This window comes from Alosa alosa, chromosome 1 (genome assembly GCF_017589495.1).
Source record: "Alosa alosa isolate M-15738 ecotype Scorff River chromosome 1, AALO_Geno_1.1, whole genome shotgun sequence".
Lineage (NCBI taxonomy): Eukaryota > Metazoa > Chordata > Actinopteri > Clupeiformes > Clupeidae > Alosa > Alosa alosa.
This window is the reverse complement of record NC_063189.1, coordinates 11,011,642-11,037,114: the sequence shown is the minus strand read 5'-3', so window position 1 is coordinate 11,037,114 and position 25,473 is coordinate 11,011,642. Positions and strand designations below refer to the sequence as shown.

At 39.6% G+C, this 25,473-nt stretch overlaps 1 protein-coding gene across 3 annotated transcripts in view; it reads right to left on the bottom strand.

Annotated features, from left to right (window-relative positions):
- Positions 1 to 3,311: 3,311 nt before the first annotated feature.
- The window catches only part of asic1c (acid-sensing (proton-gated) ion channel 1c), a 127,428-nt gene continuing 105,266 nt past the window's right edge, over positions 3,312 to 25,473 (bottom strand). For 2 of the 3 annotated variants that reach the window (XM_048253763.1, XM_048253761.1), the window contains 10 exons: positions 24,407 to 24,557; positions 22,582 to 22,709; positions 14,330 to 14,480; positions 13,895 to 13,951; positions 13,441 to 13,594; positions 13,025 to 13,116; positions 11,454 to 11,533; positions 11,284 to 11,355; positions 8,128 to 8,180; positions 3,312 to 5,885 (listed from right to left, as the gene is read on the bottom strand). In XM_048253763.1, the coding sequence (XP_048109720.1) occupies positions 5,807 to 5,885; positions 8,128 to 8,180; positions 11,284 to 11,355; positions 11,454 to 11,533; positions 13,025 to 13,116; positions 13,441 to 13,594; positions 13,895 to 13,951; positions 14,330 to 14,480; positions 22,582 to 22,709; positions 24,407 to 24,557 (1,017 nt within the window). In that variant the 3' untranslated portion in view covers positions 3,312 to 5,806. The remainder of the gene's footprint in view (positions 5,886 to 8,127; positions 8,181 to 11,283; positions 11,356 to 11,453; positions 11,534 to 13,024; positions 13,117 to 13,440; positions 13,595 to 13,894; positions 13,952 to 14,329; positions 14,481 to 22,581; positions 22,710 to 24,406; positions 24,558 to 25,473) is intronic. The other variant, XM_048253762.1, reaches the window with a different exon arrangement.

Below are 25,473 nucleotides of genomic sequence, written 5' to 3'. Positions count from 1 at the left end.
ATTCACAGAATCATCACATATCCAGTTCAAAACAGCAATTAAATTAGATATAGTCACCTACAAATGAAACAGAGGGCGCTTGTTATATTGAGCAGGTCTTGCATAGAAGTCATAATAAGGCCATATCTGTGTATTATTTGAAATTTTAGGCTATGGTATGTTTATTTTTTCTTCACACAGGATTAGTGTGTTAGTGTGCCGTGGGACAATTTAAGTGTCAAAAGTGTGCCGTGGCTCAAAAAAGGTTGAAAAACACTGGTTTAGATCATACCTTTCTAACCGTCAACAATTTGTACAGGTCCATAATAAACCATCTACCCAGATTATGGTAAAATGTGGAGTGCCTCAATTGGGCTCAGTACTGAGGCCCCTGCAGATGATACATAACTATACCTCTCCATAAAACCTGATGAATTAACACCGTTAGCCAAACTTGACACAATGTATAAGAGATATAAAGACATGGATGACGAATAATTTCCTGCTTTTGAACTCAGATAAAACAGAAGTCATGGTTTTAGGTTCTAAAAAGATGAGGGATATCCTATCCACATCACAGGCTACATATAGTGATCTTCCACTGACCTCATCCACAAGTGTTAAAAACCTAGGAGTTATAATTGACCAGGACCTAGCACTAAGTAATTACATAAAACAGATCACCAAAACCTAATTTTACCATTTAAGGAATATTTCAAAGATAAGGAAGTCCTTATCCTTACCAGATGCCGAGAAATTAATGTTTTGTCATCTCAAGGATAGACTATTGCAATGCTATTATGCTGACTGTAATAATACCTGTCTAAAGAGCTTACAGCTCATACAAAATGCAGCTGCTCTCACACACAAAAAATATGAACATATTTCCCCCATCCTAGCATCTTTACACTGGCTACCTGTTAAAAGTCATTGACTTCAAAATATTACTGATAGTTCTTGGTTGGTTGCCGACATTGAAAGAGGACATCTCATGAAGACACTCTTTTGTCTGCTTCTGACAGAAGAAGCACTTATCTATGCTGGCAGCAGCTGCTGCTGAACAAGTGTCCCTCTAGATGGACTTGATGCAGTTGCAGGTGTTGCTGCAGGTTCAGAAGATGGTCTACGGCGTCTTTTTCTGAAGACACTGAGTCCTGCCTGCTTCACATGATTTCTAGTAGCGAATCTTAGCATGCTGCAGATGCTCACTGTTACAGGTGGATTTGTAGCATTTCCTGTGCCAAACTGCTTTGTTCTGTTGTAAAATAACTGCACTGTAACAATGTAATCGTTGGCTGATCTGTGATACCCATCTCCATACTCTCTCATGGACAAAAACAAGAAATTTGGCATATGTCTCTAGTGATGGGTCATTCACCAGTCCACACATATCTGCCACTGGATACATAGCCCAAAATCTGTTTCTTTTAGAATATGTGTGCCATCACCTGACTAACAGAAAGACACACCTCAGAAACTAGACTGTGCCACCATGAACTATGAAAAGGTGCTTGCTCAAATGTAGAAGGCTAGAAGGTCACTATAATATCACCAACCATGAAGAACAGAGCACTATGTGCTTCAAGTTATTCGATATTCTAAATTCTATCACTGCCAGCTATCAACAGCCAACTGTCACTGGTAGTCAGGGATGGATTACTGCAAGGGCCTACCGGGCCCAAACCCAGAGGCCCAAGGAGTCAGAGGGCCCAAGCCATTGCATGGAATCATTGCCTCAATATCAACACATCATATCAACACATAGGCTATGAATCTGATTGAAATAAAGTATTGGCCATCCCCAAAATGCACCAGAATACAGGAAATCACATCAAATAAATTTAAAAAATGTCCCCCGCAACAATTAATGGGGGGCCCTTAATACATCTGGGCCCAGGGGCCTGAAAGTTCATAATCCGTCCATGCTGGTAGTGTCTCTCTTTCTCTTTCTTACACACACACAAACACACACACACACACAAACACACACACCTGTCTGTTTGTCTAGCTGATCCTTTAGCCTTTCTTTTCTTCACACTTACATAGGCTTCGGAAGGCCTTACAGACTTATCCTAGGCCTTATCATAGAATACCCCCTTTCCAAGAGCACCCAACTTACTTTTGGATTATACACCTTATTCAGAGCTACCAGTCGTCTGTTTTAACGTTCATACATGCATGTATTGGGATATTACCAATGCTCTTATGTACCTTTGGTTGTGGTCCTTCATGTGAAGTAACTGCAACTAATGTAGATCAGTTGAATTTCCATATAATGCTATTTGTGATTTAATGTAATGTGCTGAATTCACTCTTGCAAGTATAGATGTCAAATGGCATGACATGACATACAGGGTGACCAAAGTCAAAATTATTGAGTGTAGTCATGAAAATTGCGAAAAACAAACCCTCATGTTGCATGTACTTTGCATACCGGTATGCAACATCATATGTATAAAGCACTTACAGGGATGCATTCCTCTCAGAGTTGCATGTAAATCAATTATTCAAATACAGCTATAGGGTAAGTCAAGCATCTTCTAAGGCAATGGCATCGAGTGACATTTAGACACATTCTGAACCTTTCAGATGGATTTTACTTGTATAGTATATCATAACAGGTCTTGGAATTCTGTTTCCTTCTGATTCACTATACAAAATATATTTTTTTTTTTTTTTCAAAATCAGACAGTCTGAGGTCAGGATTATATACCTTTCAGATGTCACTACAACACTTAGTATGATCGTTTCATTGTGTTTCAAATTGTGCTTTTAGTAGATATTCACATACAAAGCGTCCAGCATCTTAGTGCTATGGACACATCCTTTCACTACCAATGAGGTAAAATAATGTTCCTTGATATGTTGTCTAACATTTATTTTGATTATTTCTTTTGATTTACTAGTGGCAAAAAATAAAAGAATCCACATTTTCGAGCCCTCCTCAGTCTTGAGAATCCACATTGGAATTTAATGTTGTTCTATGCATGCAACACCCAAGACGGGACCACAGACACACACACATCTTATAGGCCAACACACTGTGTTTTTGTGATAACTCTTTCTATTCTGTGACTCGGCTGTGGCTATATCTCAAACCAAATTTTCTGCTTATAGGAAATGGGCACATTTGTATAAAATGTAAATATAATACTCCTTGAATTATGTTCAATGATTTGGTTAAAGATGGTGTTGAGAATGAAAATCAATTTATAGTATAAAACTAAAGGTTCAGTTGACTATTTACACAAGAGGAATCTGTTAAGTAGGCCTGTCATATCTAATTGAGAATTAAAATGTAATAAACCAAATAAATGACACTTTACACCATCAAAGAAGGAGAAATTTATTTGCCATAAGCTGTTGAAATTTATATGGGATTGTGTTCAAAAATCAAGATAAAGTCTGTTGGCAAAACTCAACAGTGACCTCAGAGTAAACAACTTAAGTCACACACACAATTAATACAGTCGAACACATACCATATTATCCTCTCTTTCCAAATCTATAGGGCCGTGTTGCATTTGTTCACTTATACAACTGTATACTGATCGAACACAAAGACGTCAAATGCCATATTAAGTGTAGCCTTTGCTAACAGATGACGACTGCATTACAAGATAGCATTGCTGATTTTTATAGTAGACTGTAACTCTGGAGAGCTATTGTCACTTCATTTTGTTGTGGTTGTCCATTTTATTGCTTGTAACAAAACTACATCCTGTTGACCGGATTTGGAACTTTTAATTTTGCTGTTTCCTGGTAAACAAATGGCTCCCTTGACATACAGAATGGTTACTCGCTAATCAATATATGAACAAAAAAACATTAAAAGTTGATCCCAGTCAAATCACACAAGACCAGTGGCATAAGTCTCAAGGTCTAAATTTACTAAAATCTATCCAATAAATATACTTGATTGCAATGCAAAACAATCCAGTACACGAACAGCTGAGAATCAGAGTACTGAAATTGGAGACTCTTACACTTTCAATAAAGCTGGACACATTCAGAGCACTTAACTGTGTATTGGAACTGTAAGATGGCGAGTCAGAATAGTTGCTGCAGATGAGAAAAAAAAAAACAACGTCTCCACATAGTGTTATTCGCCCACAAAACAGTTTCTACACAGGATAAACAGTCTAGGCATTATCCAAACAGATGGCATTTTAACCATGTCTTTCAAAGAGCACAGTGATGTGTTTATGACAAACATATAATGTGTACCTTATATAACAAGAAATGTAGCAATACATCAAGATTAATACTGCAGTAAGCAGACAAACATTGCGAGAAATTAGACTGACACATAGATAAAAAGATATGTACATAGCAAGATGGTTAAATATATTGTTTATTATAGTACTTCATTTACACTCCACAATTTAGTTTTCTGTGATACATGTACTAGAAATCCTGTTACAATTGTATATAACAATGCAATAATACAGTGCAGATAAATACAATAAATAATATGGGAAGGATGGGTGCTATCTCCTAGGCTTGCTCTAAGCTATTGTGTAATGTTCCGCCTATCTAAAACAAAGCTCTCGTTCTCAGTGATCGGTCAAAGAAATTTGACTCCATGCCAACTGGAAGACACTTGTGGTCTATTTGAATGTCTGCAGTTGTTTGTGGGAATAAGGAAAAACCAACTGAAGAGCATACAAATGGGTTGTGCCAAGTCAGACTAAATACTTGTACCAAATGGAGTAATTTACACTGAATGATACCAGGGGGGAGAATAATAAGGTTACTCAAATATGGGTAGTTGTGCAAAACCTGGGTTGTGGTTTCAGATGAGACAGCTTTGTGTCAATGTCCTCAAAATGAATGCCTTGCAAAGTTCAAAGTTGTGCAAATGTCACAGTATTTTTGAGGAATTGAGTTTCATTAGATGTCAATGTAGTTAAATTAATGGTGCTTTTTGACCAACCTTTTAGAACAGTTTAACATACTGCATTTCTGCGTTGGTCCTTCATACAATATAGAAATACTGGTATAGAAACTCCATCTGTTTTGCTGCACAAAATGACCACTTTCAGTAACATGGACTTTTTCATTATACAAAATGACCTCTAATAATAAAATGATCCTGGCATTATAATGCAACCAACTTTCTAAATGTCATAATCAAGATCAAACTGGCAAGGTGGGAAAGAGAGGTATGATGGTATAGTTATAAAGGGGAACCTACACTCTGACTTTAATAACAAATAAACAATGAGTGCAAAAGGCTATGGGCAAATATGTGATTTTACTGAGCAGACGGATCCTATAAGTTGGCCAGACCAACTTCCGGTACTCTTCTAGTTTGTAACAGAACGCCTACTGCATGTGAAAGCCCAGTGAGGTCAATTAAGTCTGAAAATGGAAATGGGTTCTGAGCACCCTCTGCCTGTCACAATTAATAATAAACTAAGATAATGAAGACCTACTTGAAATTATTCATCTCTTTTTGTTCATGGTGGCATTTTGTCTTCATCAGGGTCATCAACCCGCAGAAACGACTAAAATACAGTGTGGCAGGGATACAAACGCAATGAAATCGTGTAGTGTCACATTGATGCCCACAGGTGGCAGTAAAACCTGAGATCTGGTTTGGAAGTGTCACTCGTTTGGACTTGATGAAAAGAATAATATTTGTATGTCAGGCATTGATTGATTGAATAATTCTGATGTGTTTGGAGTTTTTTGTTTTGTATTCTATTTTTTTTGTTTGTTTTCTTGAATATATGACTTCACAGTATGCTGTCTAACCCTAGTTTTCCTGAACCCACCCAGCCCTGCTGCTTGAGTCGTCAACAGGCGAACTCTTCGAAGTTGCCTACAGTCGGGTGACGAGGTAGCATGTTCGACGTGAATCCGAGACTGTCCGAGTGACTCCGGAGTGTGTCGCAGGTGCTCTGCAAGACAAGAGAAGGATCGGACGGGAGGGGGGTGAAGGGAATTCAAATGCATTAAGGGAAGGAGAGGGAACAGGGATGTGGGGGTGTCGAGAAGGTAGAGGAGGAGTTGGTGGCAAATAGCGCAAACCAAAGAAGAAGAAGAAGAAGAAGAAGAAGAAGAAGAAGAACCACCAGGACCAGGCAGATGATTTAAACGTGAAGGTGGCAAATGAGAGACAGACATGGTCAGGTTCCCAAGTAGTGGAAACAGAACAGCGTGTAACATTTAAAAACATGATGACGGGGATGATAACAAAAAAGAAAAATATGAAAGAAATATATAAAAAAAACGCAGCCGATTGGACACAAAGGCACAGGAAAAAATGTGTTGACAGTGAAAGTGGAGCGATGCATCGTGGCAGTTGTGGGGATTGCATGACATAGCACGCAGAGAGAGTGATAGAGAGGGAAGGAAAATGACATAAGGAAGAAAAATCAATAATGGAGGAGGGAGAGGGGGAACACAGGACATGGTTTAGTTCTGAACACGGCCTCCTTCAACAGTGCCCTCCCCCACCCCCTAGACACCTGAAGGTGCAGTGCAATCACATTGACTCGCTTGAGCACGACTGTGCTTGTTTCAGCACAGACTGATCACATGTGATTCTGAGACGTCTGAGTCATCAATCAGCAGCTTGTCCGACAAGACGGAAGAGAACCATTTTGCCTTTTCCGGGTGTCAGGTGCAAGATCATTGCATGCAGACCTGTGATGACATCACAAAGGAATGCATCTAGTGATGTTATGGGGCACAGGTTCCATTCCAATGCCCTCAAAAGTGGCCTTCCATGCTGCCGGCAAGCTGATGTGCACACGCCCTCTCTGCTCCAAATAATCCAGTACCTCTTGCATGTAGGCTATGTAATGAAGTGCCCAATACACAGCGTTAAACAAAAACGACATTGACTTCTTAAGAAGAAAAAAACTGTCCTAAGACGTGTCTTATGATGTAGCCTGCCTTTGCCGACTTGTAAATCATGTCCTAGCACAGCGACGCACCACTTTAATTTCAACTCATTTAACTAATGTGTCTGCATACCTGTATGTTGCTGTGGCAGGTGAATACCTCACTCACTCTGTCTGCTCTGAGTAAATACACTCTTCTTATGCTAATGAGGGGACATGGGGCTGATGTTCCTCTTTTTTCCTTTATTCCATCAGTATTCTATGTCACGGTCAAAGTTAAGATTGTTGAGCACCACAGTGGGTAATGGGCACCACTTCTGTTGCAGCCCCTCCTGTACACTGCCCCCTGTGAACAGTATTGTGACCTGCCGGTGAGCCATCTGAGAGCTTTATTATTTGCAACTACAAACTTTGCTGAGAACTTTAAAGCATTTGTCTCGTTCTTTATGTATCCTCATTCATATGCTAAATGATCAGTTTCCTGAACTGAATAAGAAAACCTCCAAGTGGACACTGACATTATTAGTTAAATGACAGCCCAAAGAAAGAAGAAAATCATCAGAGTTCTCTTGACCCTGGAGGAGGTCAGTCTGCATCTTAAAATGAACCAGAAGTTTATACAATGTGGCATCAAGTAAAAGGTTCATGATGGTAGCAAACCCTGGCAGCTGGGGCTTAGTGAAGGACATAAAGGTCTAAAGAAGCTGGAAAAGCCTCCGTACTTCAATTGAATGGCTTGTCTACATTCATTCAATAGGCTTTCATTTCATTGTATAAGGCTTTCAAGCACTTCCTTTAAAATTCCCAATACAAGGACAAAGGATCAATACATGGGCTACTGGTAAATAACATTCAATTGAATGTCATCCAAAAATGCAAGACACTTCTATCGGCAGTATCATCTCTCCCTGCACAATCAAAAGTAGCACAATACAAGGAGAATGACACTTCCACAGTATCTGCTAAGAATGCATTTAAAAGTACTTGAAATAAACATTTTTGGCAACTAAATAGTAGCTTCAATACCTAATCAAGCACAAAGGCTTGTCATTCAAAGTCAAGCTGAATTCTCTTTAGTTCAATTTCAGATGTATATTATTGACACAAGTTTCCCATCATGGAAACCTTGTTATGCTGGTAATTTGGCTGGTGGTAGTCATCAATAGCCATCACACTAGTTTTGAACAGAAGGTGTAAATCAATTGGAGGGGAAATGAAATGTGAAATGGTGTCCAGAATGTCTGCAGAGGAGGACAGAGTGGGAGGGAGGATCTATTGTCAGTGGGGTGGCTACCTGGGGGCATGATTGGGCGTGACACCAGGGCTGGTTGGGTTCTCTGGAAATTCCTGGAATAGACATGATGAAAAGAATGATGAGGATGACTGGAATGGAACTAAAATTATACAATGTAGAGTGCAACTAGATTGTTAATCAAATTGTCTTTTTTTCTCTGAGCCATTGTTAAGACTAGGCCCAGTGGAAATGTTGCTGTCCCGGTAAGACTTCAGATGCATGAACAGAATCACATTACAATGGCTCACTGTAGTCCAAACATGGAGCTACTGCTTGCCATGTTTGATGTGAGGGAGCAATATGAATGAATTGCAGTTGGACGAGTGTGAAAGAGAATGTCTTCTGTCCTTTTTTGCTGGCATTAAATGTATGGTCATACAAATAAGTTCAAATGTATCCTGAATATCTACAGATTAGCAATTAACAAACTGACACACTGTGCACAAGATACCTGAACTACTGTGCATTGTATGCATGTTTGTGTGAATGTTTCATGACACATGGTCCATTAATAGCTGCAACAGTGATCAAATGATAAGGGAAATAAGAAACATGCTAAAACCCAGAGCCCTGGGAAAATAGTCCATGGATGATCAAATGACATGAACACCAAACAGGAAGGCAAAAATCATCAATTAGATCAAATCAAAACAGGCCAGTTCAGACCAATGACTTTTGCCACTGTTAAGTAACTGCTGTGTAAGCTGCATGGAGTAAAGTGGTGTGGTGGTGTGTTAAGTAACTGCTGTGTAGGTGCATGGAGTAAAGTAGTGTGGTGGTGTGTTAAGTAACTGCTGTGTAGGTGCATGGAGTAAAGTGGTGTGGTGGTGTGTTAAGTAACTGCTGTGTAGGTGCATGGAGTAAAGTGGTGTGGTGGTGTGTTAAGTAACTGCTGTGTAGGTGCATGGAGTAAAGTAGTGTGGTGGTGTGTTAAGTAACTGCTGTGTAGGTGCATGGAGCAAAGTAGTGTGGTGGTGTGTTAAGTAACTGCTGTGTAGGTGCATGGAGTAAAGTAGTGTGGTGGTGTGTTAAGTAACTGCTGTGTAGGTGCATGGAGCAAAGTAGTGTGGTGGTGTGTTAAGTAACTGCTGTGTAAGGTGCATGGAGTAAAGTGGTGTGGTGGTGTGTTATACAAAAATAAGTATTGAGCTGGTGATGGTGGAGCTGGTTCAGTGCTACATGGTGACATACAGTAACATAAGCGATGCCCAATTCAAATAAGGCAACTTCAAGGACATTCATCCAAAAGGTGTTCAATGTTAAATTCAATATCTTTTAATATATTTAACATTCATTTGAGTTGTATCACTGATACTCTAATGTACCTTCTCTACATTTCTGATGACTAAAAGTTAATTATTAGCCAAAACATGGCTTTGTGGAAAGGACTGCACCACCCCCATCACATAAGAAGACGTGTATCATCAGATATGACCCAATTGTATAATCTGAGTAAATCCAACAGGCCACAGTCCTTCTCACACTCTATTAGACATACTACACCAATTACACACTATATACTACACACTACACACACTGTATATGTTACTGTGCCAAAACACACAAACATAATATAGTACATGTATCATACGCCATACACTACACCGGTCACACAGACCATACTATACTGTACAGCAAACACATTACAGTAATACTACAGCATTCACACAAACTACGGCATATGTTAATTATACACAATATAGACTACTACACTAATCACACACACTATACTACATCCATCATGTATCATATACCACACCAATCACACAGGGTATATACTACATTGACCATAAACAGTATACAGTATTACACCAATCACACACGCAACATCAATCATACACATACACCATTTGCATCACACATCCATGGTCAATAATTGATCATATGCTAAACCAATCATACAGAGCATACAGCACACTGTGTTGTGCTGCACAGTAGCGCACTGCACGCCCTCTCTGAAATCTACATTCACAGGGGGTCAAGACTTTTCTTATGCACTATTAAGAATACAGCAAAAATATAACATCTTGTCATACTGTCATGGTGTAACAGCGTAAAGTGTGTGAAATGCTTTGTGTGACGCTTGGCTGACAGAGGGAAACGGAGGAGGCTGAGGAGGAGGATCAACAAAAGACTGCACTCTGATGTTCAAATGTGCTCAGAACCACCAGAACAGGCACCAGGCAGCGGCTTAGATTTCATGTGTAGTATTATGGTCATCACATGGCTAAGTGGCTTTAGTGGCACAGGGCTCATGCAAAGAACAAATCTGTAAAATATTGGCTGCCATGTCATTTGCATTTTCTAAAAAAAAGAAATGTTTCTTTCTTTCTTTAAATCAATATGGACAGATTTGTGGTCTCTAGATACTGTGCTACTTTTTATTTACCTCATTTCTTTCTATTGTTCCCCTATCTGTAAAATAATTGACATAAAAGCCATCCACTGTAGAATAGCTGTGGCAAGAATTGGGCGGTGATGTCACTGTGTATAGAGTTAGTATGGTAGTTTGTGCAGCCTACAGTCACTATCAGAGCTAGAACCTGACATGTAGCAGCTAGTTAGCTAGCCTGCCAGCTAGCCAGTTCTTAATAATACCAACAGGACATTGCCCAATTCTGACAATAGCCATAATTTTGTTTGTGAAATATACAGTATGTGTTTTCTGTGGACAAATATTAAGTCATGTATTAGATAACTTCCAGTTTTACAACACATTCCTCTCAAAATCAAAATGAGCTTGACATTCCAGGCAAACCAGAACAAAACCAAGAATGAAAAAACTTCACATTCATATTCTAAAACACAAAAAGGACTGAAAAGAATAACATCACCATAATTCACCAATGCACCCAGAAATTAAATAAGTAAAATTATAGTTTGCATCGCTCGGATTTGCTGCTCTTTATATAGGCTAGATAATAAAAACGTTATAATATGAAAACATGAGTCATTAGAGACTGAGGCAACCATGCGTGCACACAGACCATGCAGTAACATAGACCCACAGCTAGGGGGCAGTAACAAAGAGTAAAGCATGCTGATCTCAGTCACTGCCTTGGCATGCAATTCATCACACTCATCAGAAATGAACAAAATCACACACTACTCATTGCATCAATAATGCATGCATGGGCAGCCAGGAATATTAGTTACCAAATTGTCGCTTGGACAGCGCTGTGGTCTTTTCTTTCGTATGAAATAACCCAGTACCTTATCCTTAAACACCTACACAAGGAGGGAGATATTTGATCCATGATCAGGAAACAACAATTTGCTGAAAAGTAAGTCCTGATGGAGTGGACATGGACAATATCTTTTCTTACCTCATATAAGTAGTCAAATATTTCCAATATTGTTAAAACGCTCGCGCCAATGAACAGGCCCATCTGTCCACCAATATCTCCTGAACAACAGAAACAAAACAAAGAACGGGTCAAGATCAGGTGAAGTAAAAAGCACAAAAAGTGCACCAAACTGGAGGCAAACGGTCAATATTTCTTAGACAATCTGCACTGGTGACACATGTCAATGGTAATGATGTCTCGCGGGATCGTAGCGTCATGCTCTGTCTGTTGAGCTGTGCTCTGCCTGCCAGTTTGGCAATGGTGTCTGTCTGTCTGTCTAATGCGCAGTCTGACAGTTTGACCATCTGCAATTCTTTCTGTCTGATTGCCTGCCTGCATGGTGCATCTGGACCTCACTGGTATGAAAGGTTTGTAGTGCACTGCTACCGTCTGTGTTTCTTTTTCAGTATCTCTGCAATGACTGGCTTCTTCTGACCCAAATCTGCTGTTGTTTATCAGTCGGTAAAGCCCTCCCTATTTGCTTTGATCTTTCCACTGTGTTGTGGCTGTCTATCTGCCTGTAGGGGTGTGTAGGGCACAGCCCACCTGCAGTAGGGGAAGTGGAGTCAGCTGGCTTGGTGCACAGCAAGAGGCATAAGGTAAGGTGAGGACACAACCCTTTCAACCTCTGCCTTTTGCGCTACGCTGTCTGTCCTACCTGTCTATCTGTGTGCTCTGTGGTGTTGCTGTCAGCCTAGCTGCGCTGCTTTGAGTCCTGTATGTCAACCTGACCTACCGGTTCTGCATGCCTGTGTACCTGTTTACTCTATCTGCTGTGTGTCCGTGTCTGTCTGTGTGTGTTTGTCTGTGTGGCCGTGGGTCTTTACTGCATCCCTGACTGGACTCTACCTAATCCAGGGCGTCCGAGTTTAACACAGGGTGACTCAGCATGAGGAACTGAAGATGAGGCTCATTAGTGAACCCTAGGCCTCTGCCACGCGTCAGAGCCCCCATCGGAGCAGCACCCGCAGACAGGCCTTTCACATCAATAGTGCCCCTCTTTAACCGTCATCTATTTCTGTAATGAGGAAGCAGCTATCTGCCCAGATGAAAAAATAAAAAGCTCTTAAGGAGAGAGCTATTGTATTGCCTTTTCTGACAATGATATTGATGAGTTCATTATAACCCAATCAATATGTGTGCTTTAAATCCTTACTCCTGCTTGTGCGTTTGCATAAGGTATTGACCATAGGTTTGCACCCCAACTCATTTGTATATTTAAGCACAATTATGAAAATGTACTCTAATAATAAAGGGATGATTTCCTATTCCAACAGTCAAAATTCACATTCAAAAGTTTGTTGGAAACCCCATCAAAGCCATAAATTAGAAACAGACTGCCTATCAGACCATATCAGAGCATCTCTTCTCCTACACAGGACGGGAATGATGAATGATGTTGAATGCTGCCAGCAGGGAGAGGAGCATCACGGATGGCAATTTTCACAAGATCGCTTTATGTGTCTCCGTCCAAATCAAAATGTACGCATCATTGCTGGTTGCCCTAGCAACAGTGTGAGTTCTGTTGATGGACAATTACAAGTCCTCACCTAGTAATCCGGCAAGCTCATACGCTTTCTTTTGTTCAATCTTCTCATAATTCAGAGCCTCAAAGAAGATGTCCATGACCAGAATGTTGTCCCTGTTGCACAGACAATGACAATATTATTCAAACCACCTATATTGATATCAATACTCAATAACAATCAAAAGGACATGGATGGCATGAATCTTGTGTATTATGTATGACAATAATGCAGGAGCAAAAATATGCTAAGAAAAAAATAAACATAAGCTCAAGTGTATTGACCCACACACATACCATAAAAAGATTATGAGATCACAAAACATTCACAGAAATACTACATTTGTGACCTTGAGTTTATCACATGAACATGCAGTATACTGTAATGGTTTTTCTTCTGCAAGACAAAATAAACAATGCTCCAACTCTTGTGCTACTCACCCGATGTACTGTTCAGTTTTATTGAATTTCTTTGCCAAATACTTTGCTGAGGCTTTGCTGGGGATTTTCACCATGGACAACTCTTTGCCATACCGGGTCATGTTACAGGGAGTCTCACACACACAATAGTCATTGTCTTTCTCTACCAGGAAATCTGGAGTATAGTCAAAATTGCCGCCATGAAAAAGACAGAGGATTGTGTCAGATTAACAGCTGAGATCACACTATCTGAAGAAGGGCACACTAAGCCACATAATAATACAGAGAATCCTAACACAAACTATGAGAGCTGATTTTGTGCTTCATAGCTTAACTTCTCCATATGAATATATTCATGATGTGTCTACATTATTCAAATGTCTGTATGAGCGCTGGAGAGGGTGAAAAACACACAGTCTAAATAAAACACATGGGCAATGAAAGCTTGTTTCTCACTTTCGGTGTTTGATCTTACCTAAGGCGGGATCAGCGCAATCTTTGTACTGCTCTGGGGTGCAAACAGTAGAAGTTCCTGGTCCACAGAAGTAAAGCACACTCAATCAGAAAGACTAATAATGAGTCAATTGAGGTTTAAATTAACAGCGACTGAGGTAGTTTTTACAGTGATTTTACTGTTGCGTGGATTATAACAATTCTAAAATCACAGCAATAGCTACATCTGGAGTCTGTTGTACAAATAGCTTTTAATTTTGTAAAACAGCATTTCCCCATCTGTTTACAGTTCCTAAGTTGTACTTTTAAGCACAGAATATTTTGAGTGTTCCCAAAGCACCTTACAATCCAAGAGCAAAACTGGAATCATAACTCGGCCCCTCTGGAGAGCTAATTACAAAGGGCACACGGCCAGTGGTGTGTGTGTGGGTGTGTGTGTGTGTGCCGCTTCAGCTACCTGGCATGTGGACCATCCTGCAGTTGCAGTTCTCCAGCAGGTAGCGTGTCTCGCAGTCGATGCGACAAGCAGTGATGCTGTACGTGGAGAAGTAGTCGGAGTCGATGGGGGTTGACTTGCAGTCTCCCCAGGGCGGGGGGAGGTACTGGAGCTGAGACACACCACATGGTTTTTACTCATTACTGGCACAAGACCGAGTGTCTCAGACAAACTAATAATAACAACAATAAAAATCATTCAACACTGTAAACCCAAACAATCAAACTAACTCAAAATAATGATCTAACACAACTTAATCATTGAAATATCATATATCTTTTTTCCTAACTCAGAAATACATCATTTAAAGAGCAAATCAACTGATTTGAGTGCTACCTAGATACACACCAACATTAAAATCACAAAACTTAACTATACAGTGTAAATGTTTTCAATATGTATTATATATTTTTACTAATCCTAGTTGCACTAAATGCCAATATAATTCGGGAGATGTGTCTTTAGGTTGTGCTTTTACATTTATGCTTTATTCACAGTATACACAAGTCACACAAGTACCACTCACAATCAATCTAAACAGATTATGTACATTAACATAACTCAGTTGTTTAGAGTGGAAGTCATTCTGAGGAATTGACTCCCATGATACTTTGATAAAGCCTTGCAATAACCAAATATTTGTCAGGATGTGCATTTGACAGTATTGGCAGCACTTAAATACTGATGCAATAGTGGACATTACTGTATGTGTCCTTATAGTGAACTTTGACATGTGCTGGTGAGTAGATGCAGTTAACTGTTGGTGAATGCTGGTAAAAGTACTTGACTCAATGAGAAATGCAAGATATGTTTGCATTTATTATTGTAAACAATCAATATTATCTTCCTTAAGTTATTTTAAATATAAATATTTAAATTACCGTTGCTTAAATCAAATATTTGTTTTATTTTATATTGATTGATAAATTAAATGCATAAATTAAAACTTTTAACGTCATTAGTTTCCTCAAACATTTTGAGTTAGTTTTGACTGTTCAGGTTTACAGTGAACAAACATCCAGCCAAGCAAGAAAGAAAGCAAGAAAGAAAGCAAGAAAGAAAGCAAGAAAGAAAGAATAAAAAAAGAAAGAAAAGTTGAGAAATGTACAGAAATGTACAGAAGAAATGTACAACGACTTCAACAAAATGCATAAATATGCACAGAATTTGAATTGGCAGAGTAACAGTGGATCGAGTTGGTCAATGAATTATTTTTGAAAAGTAAAGTTACTGAGAGGACGAGGAGGGACAGGCAGAGAACATGCAGCACATCACGTATGTGGGATCAAACCTGAAGAAAATGCAGAGACTTATGGGAAATGGAGGCATTAAGAAGATCTTAACCAGGTCAAGTATGTGTGTTTGAAAGGAAGGAAACCTTAACTGCATGGCATATTGATGATCAATCAGTTAAATTCTAGGCTACTCGGGTGGATTTTGCTTCTTGTTTTCCCCCCCCATCATAACCAACTCCAGAAATTTGGACTTATGTCTATCAGGCAATCAGATAGTAAACAAGTAGATATTGGTTATCTAAGCTAAATAAAGTGAAATATGAGGTGGGATGTTGTAAATGTAAAGATGGCCTTTTCAAGACATATACAGCATGTACTTTACTCATCCTACTCTGGGCAGTGTCAGTGATGAGTATGGCAGATAAAACTGCTTACCAGAACTTGCCCTTTTCTGACATTTACAGACCAATACCACTATTGCACTATTGATCCATCATTCAGAGTACAATCTCTAGCCTCTAACCATCCACAAAGATTTTGGCAACAGTCACATACTGTCCACTTTTGTCTTTGCCTTGCTGAAATAGTTGTACAGTGTACAGTGTCACCAAAGGCAATCCAAATAGAACACATGGGGGTGATAACAAGTACATTTTGATGACAAAATTTGGGGTGAATCTCAGAGAACCTTCTCAAAGGCCAATGTACCTGGCTTTCCTTTTAAGTGTTTTAAAGTCTAGATGCAATCACTCAGTATTCCATTTACCTCTTCCCGTGAGCACAAAGCATTATCTCTGACCTAAGATATATTATGTTCAAAGGGCAACCATTCCACCCTATAAAACAACAGGAAGAACTGCTCTGTGCTGAGTGGTTGAATCAGTGGAGCCTCTCAAAATACAAAAACATTAGTGGGATACTCAAACATCTCTAAACAGTACAGAAGATACTGAGCACAAGCATAATGTAACCAATCATGTGTGCAGGTTAAATGGATTAATGGTTACTAGGCTACATTCACTTGAACATCACATTTAGACAGGGATGACAGCAGCAGTGTCGATGACGATAATTATGGTGACGAGGATGATGAGGAAGATGAAGATTATGGCTGGCAACAGCGGGACTAACTGAAAGGACTGTGCTAGGACAACTGAGGAGGCTACTGGTACCACGGAGATCCACGGACAGTGCAATCCATTCAGACTGAGAAGCAGCCAATGGTGAGCATGCATGCAGCTGACCAAGCGGACCACGCACAAAGGCATGTGCATTACTTGTACCCTTTGCTCTTGGCAAGTCACAAACGTTTGGAAGCCTGGGGACACCCCGAAGCCCAGCTCGTTGGGAAACGGGGGCTCATCCTGCGAGTGAATCTGGACTTTGACTCCGGCCTCAAAGGAAGTCTCCTCTGGGAAGGGGAGGAAAAAATGCTCATGCTTAGATGGTGGGGAATGAACACGCCTGTCAGCTTCTGTGCTTTGTTTTTTCATGTCGACTGAAGGACTAGTCTACCGCGTGTCTCTTCAAATCGCTGCAGCAACTCCTCTTCCTGCACAAGGTCTGCAGGTTCACCAGTCTAATGTGTCACACATCACCAGAGCTGTTTCATATGCAGCACAGGTTAATGCAGTAGCATGCATATTCTGATTGTTACATAAGTATGAATGCTATGAACGCTAAAGTTCTTGTTTGCATCTGAGTTGTTCAAATAATGGCCCATTGTTCAGACTGTAGGATGACTGAAATATTTCACAGTCCAAATAAGCTTCGACCACATTTATTTTAAAACAACGTTCTTTTATCAGAGACAGCAAATGACTTTTCATGGCTTTCTGACTGTCTAATTAAATTAGGACCTGAGCATACTCCTTGATATTCAATAAAGAGGCTGATCGTTACGGAGTTGTGATTCCCATAACCGTTTAAAAATGAAGATAGCTTTTCCAGTGCTGGAAATAATTGACTTATTTTTATTTCTCATCACTGACACGTTTAAGGGGTTCTTTTCATGTATGTTGCACATTGTAAACTGTGTAATTTACTTTATCTGCAATACCAGAGCGGTTAGACAAAGCACACAGTAGATCCATTAATTCTGTGTAAACACTGTCGCATGGAGATGCACATTTTGTTTTTGTTCCTGTTTTGGCTGGTAATGAAAGACTAAACTAGACTGTCAAAAAAGGACAGTCATTATTGGTATATTCATTTCTCATCCATGTTATTCCACGATACCAGTGGCCCAGGAGAGATTAAAGAGCTGAGGAGCTTAATCAGCAACAAAAAAGGTTTCCCTCCACAGGAGCACTTTCTTATTCAGCATTGCCGTGTAATGGAGATATTGATCCTTCACTATGGTAGTGGAGGTATTTGACCTTGGGGAGCATGGAATGTAATTGATTTAACTAATTCACTATGGGTTTATTGAAGAGGCAATACATTTACTGGTCATTTTGTGATGGATGGAAAATGATTCAAGTATACCAATGGATCCCACTCGGTCCATTTCCTTAATTAGTTAGGGTTTCAAGGAAATCAGTCTGAAATACCTTTAGTGGTAATGACAGACCCAACCTCCTGACATTGATAGAAAAATGACAGAGGGAAGTAAATGGTGAAAAGTTAATTACACGTAGAGTGTATGGCATTAAAGCAACTACCGTATTTTTCGGACTGTAAGTCACACTTTTTTTCATAGTTTGGCTGGCCCTGCGACTTATAGTCAGGTGCGACTTATATATGAAAAAAATATATAATTGAACATGTTTTTAAATGTTAATTCATAATAACTGACATGAACCCTACATGAAACATTACTATCTAGCCGCGAGAGCGCTCTCAAATGCAAGTTCTGTGCACTTTCAGTCAGAGATTAGTGGTAGCGCTATGCCTGAAGCACACGTGCATAGCTAAATCCTGAAATTATGGCCGGGATTCTATTTATAGCCGGGCCTCAGATTCGGACAAAAAGGCCAGTAATAATTTTGTTTCAATTTAACTCATAAAAGAGCTCTTCTTAATATTTCTATTGTTGGTTGGTTTACAAGGATACATATAGTTACTGGAAGTAAGAAATGCAGTGAAATTATGTCTGGTGTCAGCCTATTTGTGCATTAATGGGGGGGGGGGGTAAAAAGTGCAGTAGAAGAGGGGTTTAGTAGATTAAGTGGCAAGGACCGCATAAAAAAAGGTGGGGGAGGATTGGGATAGAGGATTGGGATTGGGGGCAGAAAGGCTAGGCAATCAAGGACGGGAGTTTAATAGTGTTGCCAATGAAAAGTCATTGTCTTACACCACGAGTCTCCAACACGTTGCTCTCAAGCTACCAGTTGCATGCAGCCTCCTTCTGAGCTTGCCAGAGGCTGAAGCAGTAACCTATTTAAACACAATTGTTGCTGCCAGGCATCAGCCTACGAATTTTATAAAAAAGTAAATCATGCAGAATTAAAAAAATAACTAAATTTAGGCTATCGTAGACCTCTTTGGCTATACCTCTTTGGCTATACGGAATAAGGTTTCCATTTCAACACAACACATGTCCCATGAATAAATGAAAGCGGATGCCTTATCTCGCTATAAGCTGATGGAAATCCCGACACTTGAACCATCAAATACCCCACAGATTTCAGTGGTCATCAGTCCCGATATTTAGCAATATCAAACAGTACAAGCCATGCCCCAAATAAAGGTGTTGTGCTTTGCGCAGCCTAAATAAAAGACCCCCGCCATAAGGATTTGAGGATTTACGATAGTCTGTCATTCCTCACCCGTTATCTAGACATGCATGAAAACATTTGAAAACAAAACTCACTACCATGTAGGCTAATATTTGATCACTGTTTTGCTATTAATGATATTTCACATAATGAATACACACACTAGAAAGTGAAAGTAGGCCTACTATGCGCTCCGTGTCTGTAGGCTATCTGTCTGTTCACGTCCGCAATCGATTATAACGTTCCTCAAATGGAGAACACATCCATGTTCTCTCACGTTATTGGCTGTCATGCTTCTGCGTTCGCAAAATTACTGACGGTTCCTGAACGCTAAACGTTTGTTTTCCTTTCCTGTCCATCGCGGTTGATGTAGAAGCACCTAGGCTATAATTTGACTTCAGCGGTGAGAGAGAGAGGCACCCGCAAAGCGTCCTGCACGCGTGCGTGTGTGTGTGCATGGGGTTCAATTGAAGTCAGAGTTGGTCCGTCCAGTCAATAGTCACGCTTTCAGGCCGCTCCATTATTGGATTAACGTTATCAGACAGCGCTGTAACATGTGTGGGAATTTCTCTCATTATGATGGAGTTTTGGGACTTTTATTATTATACTCAATACTTAATAACTTATGCGCAATAGGCTACCCGCAATCCCGCACTGAAATTTATGCCCTGGTTTTAAATGCGCATATTTTTTTCACTCGCTGAATATTTTTTCACTCGAGGTGGCCAGCCGAGTATTTCTTCTGCTGCCAGCTTGTGCCAATATATCGTCCAAAATGCTTGCTAACATTGCATTCTCCACATTTTTAGCTAAATTTCCATGTACCACATCAGCATTTTAGTTCAGTGATTTTTTTGTAAATTGCTTTACAATTAGCCGGGCACTCATCAGCAGCCTTCGGCTTGCCTCTTGCCGCTATTCACTCCTTCGTCTTCATTCTCAATATTTTTGGCCTCTATGTGTCCAGTTACATCTGTCTGTTCTTGGTCTTGGATTTTGTTAAATACATTTCTAAATATCACCTGCTTGCTGCAGCTTTGGTCTGCACGTCCTATTAAAACCGGTCTGTGCACGTCTTTTTAAAACCGCATCTTTTTCTCTCCCGTGGGCATTTAATCTGCTGCCGCCTTGTCACTCCACATCGCCCAAAATGCTTGATTGCATTGCATTCTCTACATGTTTAGCTAAATATTTATGTACCACATCAACATTTTTGATCAGTAAATCTTTTGTAAATTGCTTTACAATTACTGTCGGGTCTATAGGCCAATCGCATGGTTTGCGCTTTGGTCACGTCCTTTTAAAATGGTCTATTTCTCTGTCGTATTCTTGTTCTGTGAATCTTTTGTAAATTGCTTTACAATTACCTTCGGGCCTATAGGTCTATGCCTGGCTTGCTTCGGTCACGTCCTTTTAAAACCATCTTTTTCTCTCTCATGAACATTTAATCTGCTGCCAGCTTGTGACTCCACATTGCCCGAAATGCTTGATTGCATTGTATTCTCCACATGCTGGCTAAATTATGGTGTACCACATGGCATTTTCTTTCAGTGAATCTTTTGCTTTACAATTAGACCTTCCGGCCCTCCTCTTGGCAGCCTTCACTCCTTCGTCTTCATTAACATTAATATTTTTGGTAGTCCAGTTACATAGTCTCTGTTTTTGGTTTTGGATTTTGTGAAATACATTTCTAAAATGCGACTTATAGTCCAGTGCGACTTATATATGTTTTTTTCCTGTTCATGATGCATTTTTTGACTAATGCGACTTATACCCCTGAGCGACTTATACTCCGCAAAATACGGTAGAATGGCCTCAATAGTGTCACACAGGCTGAGGCTTGTTATTTCCCCACCTTCCTCACAGTGTTCCTTCCATCTTGTAGCCTGGGTGTTCCCATGCTGCCTTGCGCGCGATTTGATTCACGCTGCTAAGGCAGCCTGGAGACCATGGAACAAATTTTCGCCTGAGATAGGGGACCAATCACGGAACAAGGGGGAAAGCAAGACAATGATGAGCTATGCACAGACGCATTTGATAGACATCCGTGGCACCCAATAAACGGATCTGGGCAATTTTTTCAAATACGAGAAAATTAACATTTGGTTCCCAGACCACGTCTCATTGAGAAGTGGTGGCGCTAGCCAGGCTATCCATCTTGAGGAATACTGTTGGAATTACATGGAAAAATCAGCCATTGGGGGCATGTCCAAGCAGAGACACTTTCGATCAATGCAAAATTCCAGTTAATTAAAGAATCGGTCAAGGTGCCACAGGAATGCATGGGCAGCAGAGTGATCTGTGAGGTAAACGTGCCACAACTCAATCCTTTCACTGTCTTCTTCTCTTCTTATTTGCTCATTATTTAAATACGTTACTGCTTAAGATGATACTGTCCAAGCATATATATTGTGTATACACGGTGCATGTTAATACAATCTGAACTTAAGCTGTTGCACATTGAATGGTTGCTTTCCAGATGCTACAGTTTGTTTCAGTATCAACCGAGGATTCTGATTATTGCAAAACAGTACTACTAGTACTGAGATTTTATGTTAGTGTCAGGGTCTACAGGACAGAAGTCAAAACCAGGATAATTTTAGGACATTTCTGGTGGCATAGGATTTGTACATAAATATAAAGTGATACCTCGGTAAGGTTTTCCATGTAACATTTGTTTTCTTATGAATTAAGAATTGTATAACATTTTCCTGAAGAAAACATCATCAATCTAATAGTTGGGCCACTTTATCAGATAGGGTTGAAGTGTAGAATCAAGAATCCTTGATTTTATATATATGAACACTATTATAGTCTTTACAGAGGACATGGAGTATGAATGGCACATGGTAACCTTAAGGCACTATTTGATATCATACCTGTGGATGTTACTAAATTCAGAAATGAGAAAGAGTCACTGTATATAACATGGTCCTTGCTCCGTATGATATAACAGAGAAATGGCTTAGGGACTTAGGGTTGTAACTAGGATTTGTTACTACAAAGTATGAAAAAGTACTGTGTTTTTTTGTGATAGATACCTACAAACTATCAAGGTACCAATGGTTATTCAATATAATGTGTTACCTAACATTATATTTTCATCCAGCATCAATGCCCAGAATACCTTTCAACCGAATGCTCCATTTGTCTTCAGGTTTGAACAATGAGGAGGTGAGAAGGGAGGGGAGGGGCTTAGTACATAGACAAGCAGAGCTAGAGGCTGGGGGGTATGTGCTGTAGGCTGAGCATTAGGTACCAGTTGTTGCTGACATGACACAAAAGTTTGAAAGCCAGGGGGCACACCAAATCCCAGCTGGTCTATGAAGGGCGGCTCATCTTGGCTGTGGATCTGAACCTTGATGCCTGCTTCGTAGGATGTTTCGTCTGTGAATACAGCACGCCAGATAATTTACGTCACTTATACTAGAAAAGCAGACCGTGTTGCTGACTGCAGGCTATGTGTTGGCTTTACGTAACTCCACACACTATTGGAAACAGTATTGTGTGTCTTATGAAAACATGTTGTGTGGTTGTGGGAGTGCATAGTGTGGGAGTGCATAATGTTTATCATAGATACTTTAAAATGACTATTGGGAAAAGTCTGAATATCAAGATGGCAAAGAGTTTATGTTCATGCTTTCTATTTCTTAAAGATGCCTCAATGTGTAATCTTAATAACAATTAAATACAATTATTCTTTGTCTTCTTACAGGGAAAAAACACAGAGTTGGAGTGAATTGGGAGTTATATAATTCAAAGGTGTAAATAACACTAGGCTGTCGTGTCTTTATGCGCAGCATTTGGTTATGAGTACCTATCAATGCCATTAACTCTAATAGGCTTATACCACTATTAGATGTTCATATCATATCTACACAAAGGTGACAGAAACTGCATTCATAAGCCTGCTCTGAAAATTGCATTCAATTACCAATGAACAAAGCCCAAGGGTATCTGATTAAAACTACTTGAGCCTTTTCAGTTTCTCCCCCGCTCTCTCATATCGACAAGACGCCCTTTGCCAAATGAGAATGCATTCCCTTGTAATTTTGCAGGGGTGAGGGTTTAATAAGAAATAAAAATATGAATAGAAACCCTTTTTTCATTTGTTTGCTGCTGGTTCATTTTGAGCTTCTATTAAAGGAAAGTAAGTGTTTCTTCGGTTTTGACATTTCCATCAAAACAAGAATTTGTACTTCAGAGAAATATTAAAACACAGTTGAAATTAAACAGGCAACACTCTTCCTGAATTACCATGTCCTATGCAAATCAATATTCCTCTAATAAATGAGAGTGTAATAAAACAACCATTACAGTACAAGTTGATTTTTTTCCATAGCAATCATTATGGAATTCAAAATTGAAGTTATAGTTGTCTGAACCATTTGTGTCATAACCTACTAATGTTTTAGTCTCATTTGGATTATTTTCAGAGCTTACAACAACATGCTAAAAAATGTGAATAAGATGCAGATACACAGGACAAATAATAATTCCATAGGTACTGTTTCTTTACCATAATGTATAAATGTTTGTAATGTCAAGAAATATCAATTAGATTTACATTCTATAAAATCTCTGCTAACTCAACCCATTCAAGTCATTTGATATTATGTATACCTTAACTCAGTCAAAGCAACAAGATGGTGCTAGTAGGTTGAGGCATCAAATCATTTGTGTAAAAGTGTATGCTCTCTCTATTACGCAATTTATGCTACATGTCAATATCATTTCCAAAAAGCCTTATGCTAGGTATTGTTTTCTTCAGTAGAAAATAGGTGATTCTATCTGCTAATGCACTTTCAGGGTAACCAATTAATGTTCCTTGAAAGAGATTTGTTGTAGTTAGTTGTTAATTTATTGGTCTAATTGCTTAAAAAAGCTGTCACTAGACATTTATAGAACCTGAACCTGACTAAAGAAAACCAAACAAATGACCTTCCCTAAAATGTAAGGAGTGAGCTGCACTGCTTCGCTAGCATACATGAAAGACTCGGGAAGGGCCTCAGTGAGACACTGCAGCCCTCTACTAGCTGTGTGAGTAGCAGTAGCAGAAGCAGTAGAAGGAGAGCAGCCCTGACCTGTTTCCCCCCAGACCGGGAGGTACTCGTCCTGTTGGATGTCCAGCATGATCTCCAGCCCGTTGCCCGTGCCGCCTTTCAGCGTGGTGAGCAGGGGGTTCCCGTCCAAGCCAGAGTTGAATGTGTAGCACTTTCCGTATCTTGTATAAATCTGAAGAGAGAGTGAAAGAGAGATACATCCCTCTTAGTGTTTGCATGTGTATACATAAGCACAAGAAACAAGAGTGTTTCTTTACCTTCTTCTTTAGCATAATAGCTCAAATCATTCCATTACCTGTATGCAGTTTTATTGTGGAAGTAAAACAAAACATAATTTACCAGACTACCAGGCTTCACAGGTTATTTGTCACGATTTATAAGCCTGGTGTGGCGTATAAGACAGCATGTGGAACTGTAAACCAGCAGTGCATATCTGAAACGCCTCTGCTTGGAATCGATAAGCGGGAAAACAATATAGTCCCTGCCTGGAGGCTGTATGTTGTAATAGATCTTTCTCTCAACATTAGATCATCCTTTTGTTCTATTTTTGTATGCATTCCTGGTCAGTATGAATATGAAACTTTCTTTTTGTCCTTTGGAAAGGTGACCTAGCTTTATCTCCAAAAGCAGACGTTAGGCTACTTACTCAGAAAATAGGTGACTATGATTTATTCTACAATTCTCTTCAAAACATCCTCTCATTCCATTTGTGTGTAATAAATAAAGAAAAGTAATTTACTATTTGCCACTTTTACCATTCGAATAATATAGTCCCAGTCAGCTGAAGTGTGTACTAATTCCTCCTTATGAGTACCAAATCCTAGATGATTGCTTGTCACTGTGAAAATACACCTTCCTAATGAAGTACATCTCCTTCAGCTGAGGTTACATTGAGTGTTGAAAAAATCCTCATGATACAATTCCAGGTGAGAACTACTCGACATGACAACATGACCTCAATCACCAGTACAGACATAAGAAGGATCAATCTGTAATGGCTCAGCTAACTCCGACCCAAAAAAGGCTTCCTTCACTGTACGTTCATTAATGAATCTTTCTATATATTGGCATAAGCAGTGTAATATTAC